Raw genomic sequence first — 18,112 nt, forward strand, 5'->3', positions numbered from 1 at the left:
CGGTTGATTCTTAAAACTGGCATGTTTAACGATATTGACCCTACTCACCCTCCCCACATTTCTCTATACCTTCCTAACTACCCCTCCCGTTCCTGCTTACCATTCAAAATGATCATATGATGTTATTTCTATGTTTCACATATATGTGATGTTTATTTATTTATTACTTGTACAATTTACATCTTTGAGATTAGGGGCCTGTGAGCCTCCTACACCTCTACCTACATTGACTTTTGTATCAGATTACTATTTTTGATTCAATAAAAGTTTTTGAAAAAAAAAAAAAAAAAATTAATTAATTAATTGTGACAAAACCATCAGGGGCATTTTGTATACGATCTTCACCTAAGTTAAAAAAAAAAATCAAGTTTTGATTGTGGTGTAAAAGCTCTGATACTGTTAAAATATAGAAAACATGTAGGATCTGAAGTCTTCACTCTTTTTCTGTATTCTATTTTTATTAGCAAACTAGGAAATGTGCCTGTCACGCTCTTTTAAATTAGCCAGGAAGCTTTATATTATTATAATACAAATGATCAACACCAGTAATAAAAAAAAATGTATATGTTTATTAAATTCAATGTCATCTTATTAACCTAACCAGAATCTTTTTTTTTCTTTGCTGGTAACATAAGTTCTCATAACCCCCTGCAACTTTATATGTAACAACAAAGAACCTTCATTGTGTGCAATATTTAATCTAATTGATTTTATAACACTTTTTTTTTTTTTCGGCAGCATTCGGGAATTGGAGGAGCCGCAGCTGGTAAAAAAAACAGGACCTGGAAGAACCTGAAACAAATTCTTGCTTTAGAAAGGGCATTGCCATGGCAACTAAATGATCCGAGCTGTAAGCTGCTTTAGTCGTTTTGCATGAATTTATAAATAATAAAGTCCAAACAAATAACTTTCTTCAACGCAATGTCGACTTAAAGTACTTTATATTCTGGCATATTTGCTGGAATGTCCAGTGCTCTCAGCATTTTTAATTTCTTAGAACAGGAAAGATCAACTAAGGATAAAACAAAATCCTTCTGTGCAATATTCATTTGACTTATTACCACTTTACTTGAAAATCCAAATTAAAGGGATAGGTAACCCAAGATTTTTCTTATTAGATTCACATAGAACATAAAATTTAAACAACAATAAAAAAAACTTTTCAATGTATATTTCTGTTATCAAATTATCTTAGCATGCTTTGTTGAAGGAGCAGCTAGCTGAACACATTGACAGAGCCAATGAAAATAGGCGTATATGTGCACCTACCAACCAGCAGCTAGCTCCCAGTAGTGAACTGCCGCTCTTAATCCTACCTAGGTATGCTTTTCAACAGGGGATATCAAGAAACTGAAGCACATTTAATAATGGCAGTAAATTGAAAAGTTATTTAAAATGACATGCTCTATCTGAATCATAGAAGTTACATTTTGTCTTAACTGTGCCTTTAATGTTGATTTTTTTTTTTTTGTGGGATTTAGATTGTAAGCAATTTTCACTTATGCACAATAAAACCTAACTGAATTATAAAATGCGGTAATCATCTAATATAGACTCTTTGGGAGAAATATTTGCAGGTCTGCTGATTAAGGGACAGGCTTTTGATAAAGATTTATTTCGATGCAGCAGCTGTTAAATTTTGTCATATCTCAAAAATACCCTCACACAAAATAACCCACATCTGGGAAATTGATGTTTTGTGCAATATGTGTTTGACAACTGTATAAATTACTTGTGCATCTGTTCAGCGGCTGCTTATCTTACTAGCTTTATACATATTCATAGTTTATCAGTCAGATACACATCTACTGACTGACATTCTTTTCATCAACTTGTCTAAAGTGAATCACTATCTACTTGACTCGGCTTTTTGTTAACTATTTTCCTAAATTTGGCTGATGCCATAAGAGTATCAGCAATTCAATTTGGCATATTCAGCTACTATGACTAATTAAGTTACTGTGGAAAAAACATTTACTCTTACAATTTGTACAACTTTGTAAGACTTGCATTAAACAATAAATATATGACCAGTGCATCTCTTTGTAGACTTCAGCATTGACGCACCACCTTCATGCAAGCCAGCAAAGAAGTATTCTGATATATCAGGACTTCCAGTAAGTATAATTTAGAAACTGAAATTGGATGCCTATGATGTAAGCATCTAAAGTAAAGAGTTAAGATTACACTAAGACAATGCAATAGCACTTGCTTTGAATTTGAAATGAGCAGTAGAATATTTTCTGGCAAATCTTAAAGTTAATTCATTTTTCCCTCCCTCTGTATCATGTGACAGCCACCAGCCAATCATAAAATGCATATGCTGTACACTGTTGCACATGCTCAGTATCAGTTGGAGCATTAGAAAGTGTGCATATAAAAAGAATGACCATGTGACTATACTAAGTGCATTTTAAAAGTATCCTAATTGATTTGGTTTACCTATTTATTTATGAGTTTGGTTATTGTAATGTTATGGTGCTTGATTAAAGAAATAAGTTATAGGAAATAGTTTTTAAAATTTATTGTAATAAACAAATATAGCCCCACATATTGGGGGATTTTAAACGTTCCTGTGAAGATTGTTTGTGCTATGGGCTTTTATTATAAATTATTCAATTTGATGTCAACCCTAACATTTGTGTCTTTTGTACATGAAGTCATCCAGAGATCAATTTCCAGGGAACATCATTAACATAGTACTGTAAAAAGAGTAAAGTGAATGCACAGTTATTAAGAATTGGTACACTCAAGATTGACAGGAAGCAACCAATGCTAGTGATTAGAAAAATAAAAATATAAAATATTATATATAGCTGTATACCAGTAGTGGGTGTATTTCATACTACTATTATCTTCTGTTAGTTTTGTTTTATGTTCTGATATCATATCTCAGAAAAAATAGGAAGGTAATAATGACTAATCAACAGCAAAGGGAGATGGGATTCAGTTTTTTTTTATTGTTAACATTCTATTAGTGGCTGTTGTATTAATTCAGTGTTGTAAACACAGATCAGATGAGGACTTGCCTTAGGAAGCAATTCAAAGTCACTAATACAGTACAGCACTATACCTGATGCATGTGAAAATGGGGCAACTGCAGACACCCCACAAGCATAAAAAACAGAAATAGCCACAGCACCATTTCATCAAAGAAAGCTTGTCTTGACATCTTTCAGCAAGGCACACAAAAAGAAAATGTTTTGGGTTATTCACCCTTAATCATGCTTAGGTAGTAATTTACTTCCCAGCCCAAGTGCAGAGTAAATAAGATAAGGGTACTTTCTCCAACATAGGTGTGTCCGGTCCACGGCGTCATCCTTACTTGTGGGATATTCTCTTCCCCAACAGGAAATGGCAAAGAGCCCAGCAAAGCTGGTCACATGATCCCTCCTAGGCTCCGCCTTCCCCAGTCATTCTCTTTGCCGTTGTACAGGCAACATCTCCACGGAGATGGCTTAGAGTTTTTTAGTGTTTAACTGTAGTTTTTATTATTCAATCAAGAGTTTGTTATTTTAAAATAGTGCTGGTATGTACTATTTACTCTGAAACAGAAAAGAGATGAAGATTTCTGTTTGTAAGAGGAAAATGATTTAAGCAACCGTTACTAAAATCGATGGCTGTTCCACACAGGACTGTTGAGAGGAATTAACTTCAGTTGGGGGAACAGTGAGCAGACTTTTGCTGCTTGAGGTATGACACATTCTAACAAGACGATGTAATGCTGGAAGCTGTCATTTTCCCTATGGGATCCGGTAAGCCATTTTTATTACAGACAGTAAATAAGGGCTTCACAAGGGCTTTTTAAGACTGTAGACATTTTCTGGGCTAAATCGATTTATATATAAACATATTTTATACTCCATAGCCTTGAGGAATTATTTTAATCTTGGGAATTTTGTAAAATAACCGGCAGGCACTGTATTGGACACCTTATGCTCTAGGGGCTTTCCCTAATCATAGGCAGAGTCTCATTTTCGCGCCTGTATTGCGCACTTGTTTTTGAGAAGCATGACATGCAGATGCATGTGTGAGGAGCTCTGATACATAGAAAAGACTTTCTGAAGGCGTCATTTGGTATCGTATTCCCCTTTGGGCTTGGTTGGGTCTCAGCAAAGCAGATACCAGGGACTGTAAAGGGGTTAAATAGAAAAACGGCTCCGGTGCCGTTATTTTAAGGGTTAAAGCTTCCAAATTTGGTGTGCAATACTTTTAAGGCTTTAAGACACTGTGGTGAAATTTTGGTGAATTTTGAACAATTCCTTCATACTTTTTCGCAATTGCAGTAATAAAGTGTGTTCAGTTTAAAATTTAAAGTGACAGTAACGGTTTTATTTTAAAACGTTTTTTGTACTTTGTTATCAAGTTTATGCCTGTTTAACATGTCTGAACTGCCAGATAGACTGTGTTCTGAATGTGGGGAAGCCAAGGTTCCTTCTCATTTAAATAGATGTGATTTATGTGACACAAAATTTAGAGAAAATGATGCCCAAGATGATTCCTCAAGTGAGGGGAGTAAGCATGGTACTGCATCATCCCCTCCTTCGTCTACACCAGTCTTGCCCACACAGGAGGCCCCTAGTACATCTAGCGCGCCAATACTCCTTACTATGCAACAATTAACGGCTGTAATGGATAATTCTATCAAAAACATTTTAGCCAAAATGCCCACTTATCAGCGAAAGCGCGACTGCTCTGTTTTAGAAAATACTGAAGAGCATGAGGACGCTGATGATATTGTTTCTGAAGGGCCCCTACACCAGTCTGAGGGGGCCAGGGAGGTTTTGTCTGACAGACAGTCCCCAAGGTCGAGGGGGCGGTTTCTACTCTAAACAAACGCACCACTATACCCATAGAAGATAGTTGTGCTTTCAAAGATCCTATGGATAAAAAATTAGAAGGTTTGCTTAAAAAGATGTTTGTTCAGCAAGGTTACCTTCTACAACCAATTTCATGCATTGTCCCTGTCACTACAGCCGCGTGTTTCTGGTTCGATGAGCTAGAAAAGGCGATCACTAGTAATTCTCCTTCTTATGAGGAGATTATGGACAGAATCCGTGCTCTCAAATTGGCTAATTCTTTCACCCTAGACGCCACTTTGCAATTGGCTAGGTTAGCGGCGAAAAATTCTGGGTTTGCTATTGTGGCGCGCAGAGCGCTTTGGTTAAAATCTTGGTCAGCGGATGCGTCTTCCAAGAACAAATTGCTTAACATTCCTTTCAAGGGGAAAACGCTGTTTGGACCTGACTTGAAAGAGATTATCTCTGATATCACTGGGGGCAAGGGCCACGCCCTTCCTCAGGATAGGTCTTTCAAGGCCAAAAATAAACCTAATTTTCGTCCCTTTCGTAGAAACGGACCAGCCCCAAGTGCTACGTCCTCTAAGCAAGAGGGTAATACTTCTCAAGCCAAGCCAGCCTGGAGACCAATGCAAGGCTGGAACAAGGGAAAGCAGGCCAAGAAACCTGCCACTGCTACCAAGACAGCATGAGATGTTGGCCCCCGATCCGGGACCGGATCTGGTGGGGGGCAGACTCTCTCTCTTCGCTCAGGCTTGGGCAAGAGATGTTCTGGATCCTTGGGCGCTAGAAATAGTCTCCCAAGGTTATCTTCTGGAATTCAAGGGGCTTCCCCCAAGGGGGAGGTTCCACAGGTCTCAATTGTCTTCAGACCACATAAAAAAACAGGCATTCTTACATTGTGTAGAAGACCTGTTAAAAATGGGAGTGATTCATCCTGTTCCATTAGAAGAACAAGGGATGGGGTTCTACTCCAATCTGTTCGTAGTTCCCAAAAAAGAGGGAACGTTCAGACCAATCTTAGATCTCAAGATCCTAAACAAGTTTCTCAAGGTTCCATCGTTCAAAATGGAAACCATTCGAACAATTCTTCCTTCCATCCAGGAAGGTCAATTCATGACCACGGTGGATTTAAAGGATGCGTATCTACATATTCCTATCCACAAGGAACATCATCGGTTCCTAAGGTTCGCATTCCTGGACAAGCATTACCAGTTCGTGGCACTTCCGTTCGGATTAGCCACTGCTCCAAGGATTTTCACAAAGGTACTAGGGTCCCTTCTAGCGGTGCTAAGACCAAGGGGCATTGCAGTAGTACCTTACTTGGACGACATTCTGATTCAAGCGTCGTCCCTTCCTCAAGCAAAGGCTCACACGGACATTGTCCTGGCCTTCCTCAGATCTCACGGATGGAAAGTGAACGTAGAAAAGAGTTCTCTATCTCCGTCAACGAGGGTTCCCTTCTTGGGAACAATAATAGACTCCTTAGAAATGAGGATTTTTCTGACAGAGGCCAGAAAAACAAAACTTCTAAACTCTTGTCAAATACTTCATTCCGTTCCTCTTCCTTCCATAGCGCAGTGCATGGAAGTGATAGGTTTGATGGTAGCGGCAATGGACATAGTTCCTTTTGCGCGCATTCATCTAAGACCATTACAACTGTGCATGCTCAGTCAGTGGAATGGGGACTATACAGACTTGTCTCCGACGATACAAGTAAATCAGAGGACCAGAGATTCACTCCGTTGGTGGCTGTCCCTGGACAACCTGTCACAGGGGATGAGCTTCCGCAGACCAGAGTGGGTCATTGTCACGACCGACGCCAGTCTGATGGGCTGGGGCGCGGTCTGGGGACCCCTGAAAGCTCAGGGTCTTTGGTCTCGGGAAGAATCTCTTCTACCGATAAATATTCTGGAACTGAGAGCGATACTCAATGCTCTCAAGGCTTGGCCTCAGCTAGCAAAGGCCAAGTTCATACGGTTTCAATCAGACAACATGACGACTGTTGCGTACATCAACCATCAGGGGGGAACAAGGAGTTCCCTGGCGATGGAAGAAGTGACCAAAATCATTCAATGGGCGGAGACTCACTCCTGCCACTTGTCTGCAATCCACATCCCAGGAGTGGAAAATTGGGAAGCAGATTTTCTGAGTCGTCAGACATTACATCCGGGGGAGTGGGAACTCCATCCGGAAATCTTTGCCCAAATTACTCAACTGTGGGGCATTCCAGACATGGATCTGATGGCCTCTCGTCAGAACTTCAAGGTTCCTTGCTACGGGTCCAGATCCAGGGATCCCAAGGCGACTCTAGTAGATGCACTAGTAGCACCTTGGACCTTCAAACTAGCTTATGTATTCCCGCCGTTTCCTCTCATCCCCAGGCTGGTAGCCAGGATCAATCAGGAGAGGGCATTGGTGATCTTGATAGCTCCTGCGTGGCCACGCAGGACTTGGTATGCAGACCTGGTGAATATGTCATCGGCTCCACCATGGAAGCTACCTTTGAGACGAGACCTTCTTGTTCAAGGTCCGTTCGAACATCCGAATCTGGTCTCACTCCAACTGACTGCTTGGAGATTGAACGCTTGATCTTATCAAAGCGAGGGTTCTCAGATTCTGTTATTGATACTCTTGTTCAGGCCAGAAAGCCTGTAACTAGAAAAATTTACCACAAAATATGGAAAAAATATATCTGTTGGTGTGAATCTAAAGGATTCCCTTGGGACAAGGTAAAAATTCCTAAGATTCTATCCTTTCTTCAAGAAGGATTGGAGAAAGGATTATCTGCAAGTTCCTTGAAGGGACAGATTTCTGCCTTGTCTGTGTTACTTCACAAAAAGCTGGCAGCTGTGCCAGATGTTCAAGCCTTTGTTCAGGCTCTGGTTAGAATCAAGCCTGTTTACAAACCTTTGACTCCTCCTTGGAGTCTCAATTTAGTTCTTTCAGTTCTTCAGGGGGTTCCGTTTGAACCCTTACATTCCGTTGATATTAAGTTATTATCTTGGAAAGTTTTGTTTTTGGTTGCAATTTCTTCTGCTAGAAGAGTTTCAGAATTATCTGCTCTGCAGTGTTCTCCTCCTTATCTGGTGTTCCATGCAGATAAGGTGGTTTTACGTACTAAACCTGGTTTTCTTCCGAAAGTTGTTTCTAACAAAAACATTAACCAGGAGATAGTCGTGCCTTCTTTGTGTCCGAATCCAGTTTCAAAGAAGGAACGTTTGTTGCACAATTTGGATGTTGTTCGCGCTCTAAAATTCTATTTAGATGCTACAAAGGATTTTAGACAAACATCTTCCTTGTTTGTTGTTTATTCTGGTAAAAGGAGAGGTCAAAAAGCAACTTCTACCTCTCTCTCTTTTTGGATTAAAAGCATCATCAGATTGGCTTATGAGACTGCCGGACGGCAGCCTCCTGAAAGAATCACAGCTCATTCCACTAGGGCTGTGGCTTCCACATGGGCCTTCAAGAACGAGGCTTCTGTTGATCAGATATGTAAGGCAGCGACTTGGTCTTCACTGCACACTTTTACCAAATTTTACAAGTTTGATACTTTTGCTTCTTCTGAGGCTATTTTTGGGAGAAAGGTTTTGCAAGCCGTGGTGCCTTCCATTTAGGTGACCTGATTTGCTCCCTCCCTTCATCCGTGTCCTAAAGCTTTGGTATTGGTTCCCACAAGTAAGGATGACGCCGTGGACCGGACACACCTATGTTGGAGAAAACAGAATTTATGTTTACCTGATAAATTACTTTCTCCAACGGTGTGTCCGGTCCACGGCCCGCCCTGGTTTTTTAATCAGGTCTGATAATTTATTTTCTTTAACTACAGTCACCACGGTATCATATGGTTTCTCCTATGCAAATATTCCTCCTTTACGTCGGTCGAATGACTGGGGAAGGCGGAGCCTAGGAGGGATCATGTGACCAGCTTTGCTGGGCTCTTTGCCATTTCCTGTTGGGGAAGAGAATATCCCACAAGTAAGGATGACGCCGTGGACCGGACACACCGTTGGAGAAAGTAATTTATCAGGTAAACATAAATTCTGTTTTTTCTTCTGGGGTGTGTTATTTAAAAAACTGCATTGCACTATTGTACTAGTCTGGAAAAAATGTAAAAGATTGCGTGAACCTTAAAAAGAACTCATTCATTGTTTTTTGTTTTGAAATTCCGGAAGGGGATGGGTAATGCTGGAATTGACCTGGTGGACCAAAGCCAACAATCTCAACAAAGGCAAGGAGATAATCTTTGAAGTCTTGCTAAAGGAAAGTAGGCTGTAAAGGAAGCGTCTCAGAAACATTGTTGCCATAGATCTGATAGCTTCAGTTAAAAAAAACATACTAGAAAGATTCTTGAAATATCAGGGTCGAAGAAGAAATGGTGCCTTAGACCAGGGTTTTTCAAACGTTTTTTTACCAAGACCCAGTGCCTTGGTACCACATACCTTCGCGACCCTATTTTTATGCCTGGTCTGAACATTTTTGAAGTATTATACAACAAGATAGCTGCAATGTTTGGCAAAGTGACTAAAATATGTGCTTACTTAATTTCTGATTGTAGTAAAACTTGAAAGTGTTGTAAAAGGTAATAACACACACACATCCACATCACACACACTCTCATACAACTCACACTCTCATACAACACACATACACCACACATACTCTACTACAACACACACACAGGTCGAGACCCAGAAAATATGGTGGTTTGAAGAGCCCTGCCTTAGATGACAAACCAATCTTTCCTTCCATAAGGCAGGGAGAGTCCACATCTTCATTCCTTACTGTTGGGAAATACAACGCCTGGCCACCAGGAGGAGGCAAAGACACCCCACCCAAAGGCTTAAATATCCCTCCCACTTCCCCTATCCCCCCAGTCATTCTTTGCCTTTCATCACTATAGGAGGTGGCAGAGAAGTGTCAGATGATTTTGGATAGTCCTGTAATGGGTATGTTCCCTTCAAGAAAGGACTTGAGTTTTAAGTAATCATGTCAACCTCTCAGTAAGAGTATTGATGAAAGAGTCTGGAGATGCAGGGAAAGTATTTCTGCGAACCCATCAAGACTGTCACCTAATAGCTCCCGAGCAATCAGTGTTGACAAGTTTCACTGCTTGCTGTTACACATTCAATTCCATGTCAGAGCATCGCTGCAAGACTGTCACACTTGAGAGGCTGTGCCTCTTCCACAGCATGGATCCTGGAGGGTAAGACGTTTTATATATACACTTTTGCTATACAGGGTCACAGTGTGACTACTTTATGCCTCTATAGGATCAAGGGTTAATTTCTCCTTCAGGGAGATTATTGGAACAGCTAGGGGTTATTTATAACTGCTTTAATGTAAGAGTTTTTGGGCTCATAGACTGTGTGCTTTTGGCTTGGAACAAACAGGTTTCACTTTAGTTTTTGATTGTTGCACAGCTCATAATAGCTTAGTGCCTTTTTCATAGCAGGGGAAGTCCTGTCCTATGCACTACGTGACCGGGTGCAGTCTTTTCATTTTCCTACAAACCTGCTGTGGACATCACTCCTAAGGAGAGGGTTTTCACTGTTAGTTGTCTGGGTCTAGGAGGTGGTGAGTTCCCCAGCCATTGGGATTTTAAAGGTGCCGGTTTTTTTTTTTATTTTAATAAAAGCATTTTTGTTTGTCCTTCTGTGGATATATGCTTAGCTATGGAGGACTCTGATACTACATTAGAAGGTTACGCTTTTTCTGTACTGATTAATAATTCCTGTTTATATTGTGAGGAGGCTCAATTTTGTTTCATTTGCCTAAGCACTATTCTAAAGTCTAAGAAGGGAGACAAGCCTGCTAATACTCATAGCGCTATTAGCCCTTCTGAGCCGTCTACCTCGCAGGAATCTAGAAGATTACAACCCTTTCTACGCTACCTGCTCCACATGCAGTTCCCCGCGGCTCAACTAATCCTCCATCTGGAGTTTTTTTTTCCTGCGGACTTTGCCGCACAGTTACAATCGGCAGTGTCTGCAGCCCTGAGTGCCTTACCTCACTCTAGGAAACTAAAGAGAAAGGTTAAACATAGTCCTCCAGACCTAGAGTCATCTAAATAATTGTCGGATTTAGCTACTATGCCCCAGCTATCCGAGGATGAATTAACCTCTGTAGCTTCAAAGGGTGAACTTGTTTCTATACCTCCTTCAACGGAAGAACCCTCCTTGAGATTTAAAATTGAGCATCTTTGTTTTTTACTAAAGGAGGTTCTGTCTACGCTAGAGGTTCCAGACAGAGTTTATGAAGACAGAAAGGTCCCTCTGACATTTCCTGTGCCCGTCAAAATGGCAAACATTAGTAACGAATGGGAAAGAATAGGAACTTCTTTTTCCCCCTTGTCTACTTTAAAAAAAATTATTCCCGGTCCCTGACTCTCAATTGGAATTGTGGGGCTCTATCCCTAAGGTGGATGGCGCTATTTCTACGCTGGCTAAGCATACTACTATCCCTCTGGAGGATAGTTCCTTTTTTAGAGAGCCTATGTATAAGAAAATGAAAACTTTTCTGAGTAAGATGTTTCAACAAACAGGGTTTTTATTTAAAACGACGGCAGCTGTAACTCCGGTTGCTGGAGCAGCTACCTACTGGTGTGACACTGTCGGAGCTCATTGAGGTGGGAACTCCCCTCGAGGATATTCAGGAGAGAATTAAAGCTCTGAGAATTGCTAACTCCTTCATCTATGACACGAATATGCAGATTATTCGCCTAAATGCAAAGGCTTCTGGCTTTGCGGTCCTAACCCGCTGGGCTCTCTGGTTGAAGTCTTGGTCTGTGGATATGACTTCTAATTCCAGACTTCTTTCTCTTCCTTTCAAGGGGAAGATTTTATTCGGTTCAGGGCTGGACATTATTTCTACGGTTACCGGAGGGAAAGGTGCCTTCCTACCACAGGATAAGAAGAATAGGTCTAAGGGACGGCAATTGTCTAATATTCGTTCCTTTCATTCTGACAAATCACAATGACAGCAATCCTCATCCAAGCTCGAGCAGCCCAAGAGTACTTGGTAGCCGGCTCAGTCCTGGAATAAGTCCAAACAGGCTAAGAAGCCCGCTGAGAACAAATTAGCATGAAGGGGCGGCCCCTGATCCGTGATCAGATCGAGTAGGGGGCAGACTTTTTTCACAAGCTTGGTTCCAGGATGTACAGGATCCTTGGGTCCTGGAGGTTGTTTCTCAGGGATACCGGATAGGATTCAAATCTCATCAGCCCAGGGGCAGATTCCTACTCTCCAGACTGTCTACAAGACCAGAAAAAAGGACTGCATTTTTAGGTTGCATACAGGATCTCTTTTCTCTAGGAGTAATTGTCCCGGTACCTACAGCAGAAAGAGGTTTGGGGTTTTATTCAAACCATTTCAGGTTCCAAAAAAGGAGGGAACTTTTTGTCCAATTCTGGACTTAAAGTGTGTAAACAAGTTTCTGAGTGTTCCCTCTTTCAAGATGGAGACAATACAGTCAATCCTTCCTCTGGTTCAGGAAGGACAGTTTATGACCACCATAGACCTGAAGGATGCATACCTTTACGTTCCGATACACAGGGAACAGGTTTGCTTTTCTGGACCAGCTCTTCCGTTTGGCCTAGCTACTGCTCCAAGGATATTTACGAAGGTTCTGGGGGCTCTTCTAGCCGCTGCCAGAACACAAGGTATTGCAGTAGCTCCTTACCTGGACGATATCTTGGTACACGCACCATCTTTTTGTCTAGTGGAAGAACACTCGGAGTCTCTTCTCAGTCTTCTTCGATCACATGGATGGAAAATTGATCTCTTACTCCAAATACCCGGGTGAATTTCCTGGGGACAATAATAGACTCCATATCCATGAGAATATTTCTAACATCAGAAGCGTTGGAAGTTAACTACTTCATGTCTTGCCCTACAGGCCTCCTTGAGACCCTCGGTGGCTCAGTGTATGGAGGTGATTGGACATCATTCCCTTTGCCAGATTCCATCTCAGACCCTTACAACTATGTATACTGAGACAATGGAACGGTGATCATTCAGATCTGTCTCAACAAATTGTGCTGGACAACCTGTCAAGAGACTCGCTCTCTTGGTGGCTCTGTCCAGATCATCTGTCCCAAGGCACGTGCTTCTGGAGACCGTCCTGGGAGATTGTGGCTACGGACACAAGCCTTTCCGGCTGGGGAGATGTTTTGGGGTGCCAAGAAGGCACAAGGGCTGTGGACTCAGGAGGAGTCCTCCCTTCTGATCAATATATTGGAACTCCGGGCAATCTTCAATGCTCTGAAGACTTGTCCCCTTCTGGGTTCATCCCAGTTTATCAGATTCCAATCAGACAATATAACTTCAGTTGCCTACATCAACCATCAGGGGGGAACTAGAAGTCCCTTGGCGATGAGAGAAGTATGTCAGATACTAGAGTGGGCGGAGACTCACAGCTGTACAGGTGTTTGCAGAGATATGCAGCGAGTGGGGGATGCCAGAGATAGATCTCATGGCATCCCGCCTCAAAACCAAGCTACCCAGGTACAGGTCGAGGGATCCTCAGGCGGAACTGATAGATGCCCTAGCAGTGCCATGGAGGTTCAGACTCATATCTTTTTCCTCCATTACCACTTCTCCCTAGTGTGGTGGCCTGCATCAAGCAGGAGTGAGAACCAGTGATTCTGATTGCTCCATCATGGCCGCGAAGTACGTGGTTTGCGGATCTGGTGGGGATGACCTCACCTCCTCAATGGAAGTAACTTTGTCACAGAGATATAGCGGTCCATTCGTGCATTAAAATCTAGGTTCTCTGAGGTTGACTGCATGGAAATTGATCAATTAGTCTTAGCCAAGAGAGGTTTTTCTGAGAGTGTTATCGACACTCTGATTCAAGCTCGTAAGCCAGTTACTCGTCGTATATATCATATCAAGTGTGGAGGACTTACTTGTACTGGTGTGAAGTGTGTGGCTTTTCCTGGCATAAGGTTATGACTGCCAGAATTTTGTCTTTCTCCAGGATGGACTGGAGAATGGTCTATCTGCTAGTTCCCTGAAGGGACAGATATCGGCCCTGTGGGTGTTACTGCACAGAAGATTGGCCGAATTTCCGGATGTGCAGTCCTTCGTTAAGGCTCTGACTAGGATCAGACCTGTGTTTAGATCTGGGGCTCCACCTTGGAGCCTCGATCTTGTTCTTCGTGTTCTGCAGCAGGCTCCGTTTGAGCCTATGCATACTGTTGACATTAAATTGTTATCTTGGAAGGTTCTTTTTTTGTTGGCTTTTGCCTCCTCCTGCAGAGTTTCTGAGATTTCTGCTTTGCAATGTGACCCCCCTTATCTTGTTTTTCATGCTGATAAGGCAGTTTTACATACTAAATTAAGGTTTCTCCCTAAGGTGGTGTCTGATCTTTTTCAAAAGAGGCTTAGTCAGGAATATCTAACCCGTTTCTGCACACAAATAAAAAATAGGAATTTCAGCTGTTTAATGCTTCTTTCATCCTTGTGTCTTAGGATGGAACAAAAGCACACATAAAATAAAGTTACCTTTTAAGATTTAAAGTGACAGTAACGTTTTTTAGGCCTTACTTTTATTAAAGTATTTCAGCTGTTTAATGCTTATTTCTTCCTTGTGTCTTAGAATGGAACAAGAGCACACATAAAATAAAGTTACCTTTTAAGATTTAAAGTGACAGTAACGTTTTTAGGCCTTACTTTTATTAAGGAATTTCAGCTGTTTATTGCTTATTTTATCCTTGTGTCTTAGGATGGAACAAGAGCACACATAAAATAAAGTTACCTTTTAAGATTTAAAGTGACAGTAATGTTTTTTAAGGTGTCAATTTTTCTTAAAAGGTTGCACTCTTTTTCTGAACCTTATCCTTTCACGGCATTTGCTGTTTAGGAGTCTGTTGACAATGGTCACATTATGCCACACATTTTTCCTACAGGGTCCACAAAATGTTATGGCCCACATGCAGTGCCCTGCATTTCCTCTCACACTCCATCCGGAGTTACACTGCATTTCATGCATTATTTGTTTTTCCCAAGTGGAAGAAAACATTTCTAGAGGAATTATTTTCAATTGTTTAGGGCGATTGCTTCAGTTGTTGCTTTTCTGATTGGGTCTTCCCTGTGCCTGACAGAGGTAGATACTTTGGGGTTATATGAGAGAGAATTCTCAGTCTCAGATAAATAGTATCTTTATTTGACCCTGAGGTTGTTTTTCTCTCTGTTTTTCAGCTTGAACACCTTCATTCGCATTCCTTATATTTCAGTATATGTTTCCCATAGCCGACTCAGCTAAGGAGGCTGGGCAAACATTCCCTAGGGAGGAAGGAGTAGTTTCCAGCTTAGCTAAGAGACCTACTATGCCCTTAGAGGATAGTTGGTTTTCTCTTGTTAAATGTGTTCAGTCCACGGGTCATCCATTACTTATGGGATATATTCTCCTTCCCAACAGGAAGTTGCAAGAGGATCACCCAAGCAGAGCTGCTATATAGCTCCTCCCCTCACATGTCATATCCAGTCATTCTCTTGCAACCCTCAACAAAGAAGGAGGTCGCGGGAGGAGTTGGAGTTTTTACTTAATTATTCTTCAATCAAAAGTTTGTTATTTTAAATGGCACCGGAGTGTGCTGTTTTTCTATCTCAGGCAGTATTTGGAAGAAGAAACTGCCTGCGTTTTTCTATGATCTTAGCAGGCGTAACTAAGATCCACTGGCTGTTCTCGACATTCTGAGAAGTGGGGTAACTTCAGAACATGGGAATAGCATGCGGGGTCCCCAGCAAATGAGGTATGTGCAGTACAATATTTTCTGGGAATGGAATTGACTAAGAAAACACTGCTGTTACCCGTATGATGTAAGTACAGCCTTAAATGCAGTAGTAGTGACTGGTATCAGGCTGATGAATGTATGCACAGTAGAGTTATTTCTAGGGACTAGAATTTGACTGAGAAAATACTGTTAATACTGAAATAATGCTTAAGCCTTATCTGCAGTGGAAGCGACTGGTAGCAGGCTTAGTGATAACTTTGCATGACATTAAAAGATGTTTGTTTTTAAAAAAAAAGTTTACTGGCATGTTATTCGTTTTTGTGAGGTACTTTGGTGACAAATCCTTTTGGGCATGAATTTTTCCTTTTTTCCACATGGCTAACGTATATTTCTGCATAGAAACCGTTATATCAGGTCTCTGCTTAAGCCTTATCTGCAGTGGAAGCGACTGGTAGCAGGCTTAGTGATAACTTTGCATGACATTAAAAGATGTTTGTTTTTAAAAAAAAACGTTTACTGGCATGTTATTCGTTTTTGTGAGGTACTTTGGTGACAAATCCTTTTGGGCATGAATTTTTCCTTTTTTCCACATGGCTAACGTATATTTCTGCATAGAAACCGTTATATCAGGTCTCCTAAACAGCAAATGCAGTGAAAGGATAAGGTTCAGAAAAAGAGTGTAAATGAGCGGGAGGGGCTTTTTTTTTTTAGCGCCTTGTTGCGCAGTTAAAATTCTAGCACAGTCTTCCTCCTTCTTCCTCCTTGATCCAGGACGTCTCTAGAGAGCTCAGGGGTCTTCAAAATTCGTTTTTGAGGGAGGTAATCAGTCACAGCAGACCTGTGACAGTGTGTTAGACTGTGATAAAAACGTTTAATATTAATTTGATATCCGTTTTTTTGGGTACTGAGGGGTTAATCATCCTGTTGCTAATGGGTGCAATCCTCTGCTAATTAATACATTTAAAGAATTGTTGACTATAAGTGAATTAGTTCTTTGTTATTCAACTGTGTTTTTTAAAAGCGCTGCAGCGTTTTTTATATTGCTTGCGAACTTATTGAAAGTAATTTCCAAGCTTGCTAGCTTCATTGCTAGTCTGTTTAAACATGTCTGATACAGAGGAATCTGCTTGTTCATTATGTTTAAAAGCCGTTGTGGAGCCCAATAGAAATATGTGTACCAATTGTATTGATATTACTTTGAAAAGTCAATCTGTACCGATAAAAAAATTATCACCAGACAACGAGGGGGCAGTTATGCCGTCTAACTCTCCTCACGTGTCAGTACCTTCGTCTCCCGCTTGGGAGGTGCGTGAGATTGAGGCGCCAAGTACAACAAGGCCCTTACAAATCACTTTACATGATATGGCTAATGTTATGAAAGAAGTATTATACAATATGCCCGAGTTAAGAGGCAAGCGCGACAGTTCTGGGTTAAGGACAGAGCGCGCCGATGACATGAGAGCCATGTCTGATACTGCGTCACAATTTGCAGAACATGAGGACGGAGAGCTTCATTTTGTGGGTGACGGTTCTGATTCGGGGAGACCGGATTCAGAAATTTCAAATTTTAAATTTAAGCTTGAGAACCTCCGCGTGTTGCTAGGGGAGGTGTTAGCGGCTCTGAATGATTGTGACACGGTGGCAATCCCAGAGAAATTATGTAAGCTGGATAGATACTACGCGGTACCGGTGTGTACTGACATTTTTCCTATACCAAAGAGGCTTACAGAGATTATTAGTAAGGAGTGGGATAGACCCGGTGTGCCTTTTTCCCCTCCTCCGATATTTAGAAAAATGTTCCCTATAGACGCCACCACACGAGACTTATGGCAGACGGTCCCTAAGGTGGAGGGAGCAGTTTCTACTTTAGCCAAACGTACCACTATCCCGGTGGAGGATAGCTGTGCTTTCTCAGATCCAATGGATAAAAAATTAGAGGGTTATCTTAAGAAAATGTTTGTTCAACAAGGTTTTATATTACAGCCTCTTGCATGCATTGCGCCTGTCACTGCTGCAGCAGCATTCTGGTTTGAGTCTCTGGAAGAGGCGATTCGCACAGCACCATTGGATGAGTCTTTGAGCAAGATTAGAACCCTTAAGCTGGCTAATGCGTTTGTTTCGGATGCCGTAGTGCATTTAACCAAACTTACGGCTAAGAATTCCGGATTCGCCATACAGGCGCGCAGAGCGCTTTGGCTTAAATCCTGGTCAGCAGATGTAACTTCTAAGTCTAAATTACTAAACATTCCTTTCAAAGGGCAGACCTTATTCGGGCCCGGCTTGAAGGAAATTATTGCTGACATTACTGGAGGTAAGGGCCACACCCTTCCTCAGGACAGGGCCAAATCGAAGGCCAAACAGTCTAATTTTCGTGCCTTTCGTAATTTCAAGGCAGGAGCAGCATCAACTTCCTCCGCTCCAAAACAGGAAGGAACTACTGCTCGTTACAGACAGGGTTGGAAAGGCAACCAGTCATGGAACAAGGGCAAGCAGGCCAGAAAGCCTACTTCCACCCCTAAGACAGCATGAAGTCAGGGCCCCCTTTCCGGAGACGAATCTAGTGGGGGGCAGACT

The 18,112-nt window shown here is 41.6% G+C and overlaps 1 protein-coding gene across 1 annotated transcript in view; it reads left to right on the forward strand.

The window, feature by feature from the left end:
• The window catches only part of INO80C (INO80 complex subunit C), a 141,581-nt gene that overhangs the window by 92,348 nt on the left and 31,121 nt on the right, over positions 1–18,112 (forward strand). The window contains exons 4-5 of the mRNA XM_053715808.1: positions 739–850; positions 2,050–2,117. Of these exons, the coding sequence (XP_053571783.1) occupies positions 739–850; positions 2,050–2,117 (180 nt within the window). The remainder of the gene's footprint in view (positions 1–738; positions 851–2,049; positions 2,118–18,112) is intronic.

This window comes from Bombina bombina, chromosome 5, assembly GCF_027579735.1.
Source record: "Bombina bombina isolate aBomBom1 chromosome 5, aBomBom1.pri, whole genome shotgun sequence".
Classification (NCBI taxonomy): Eukaryota; Metazoa; Chordata; class Amphibia; order Anura; family Bombinatoridae; genus Bombina; species Bombina bombina.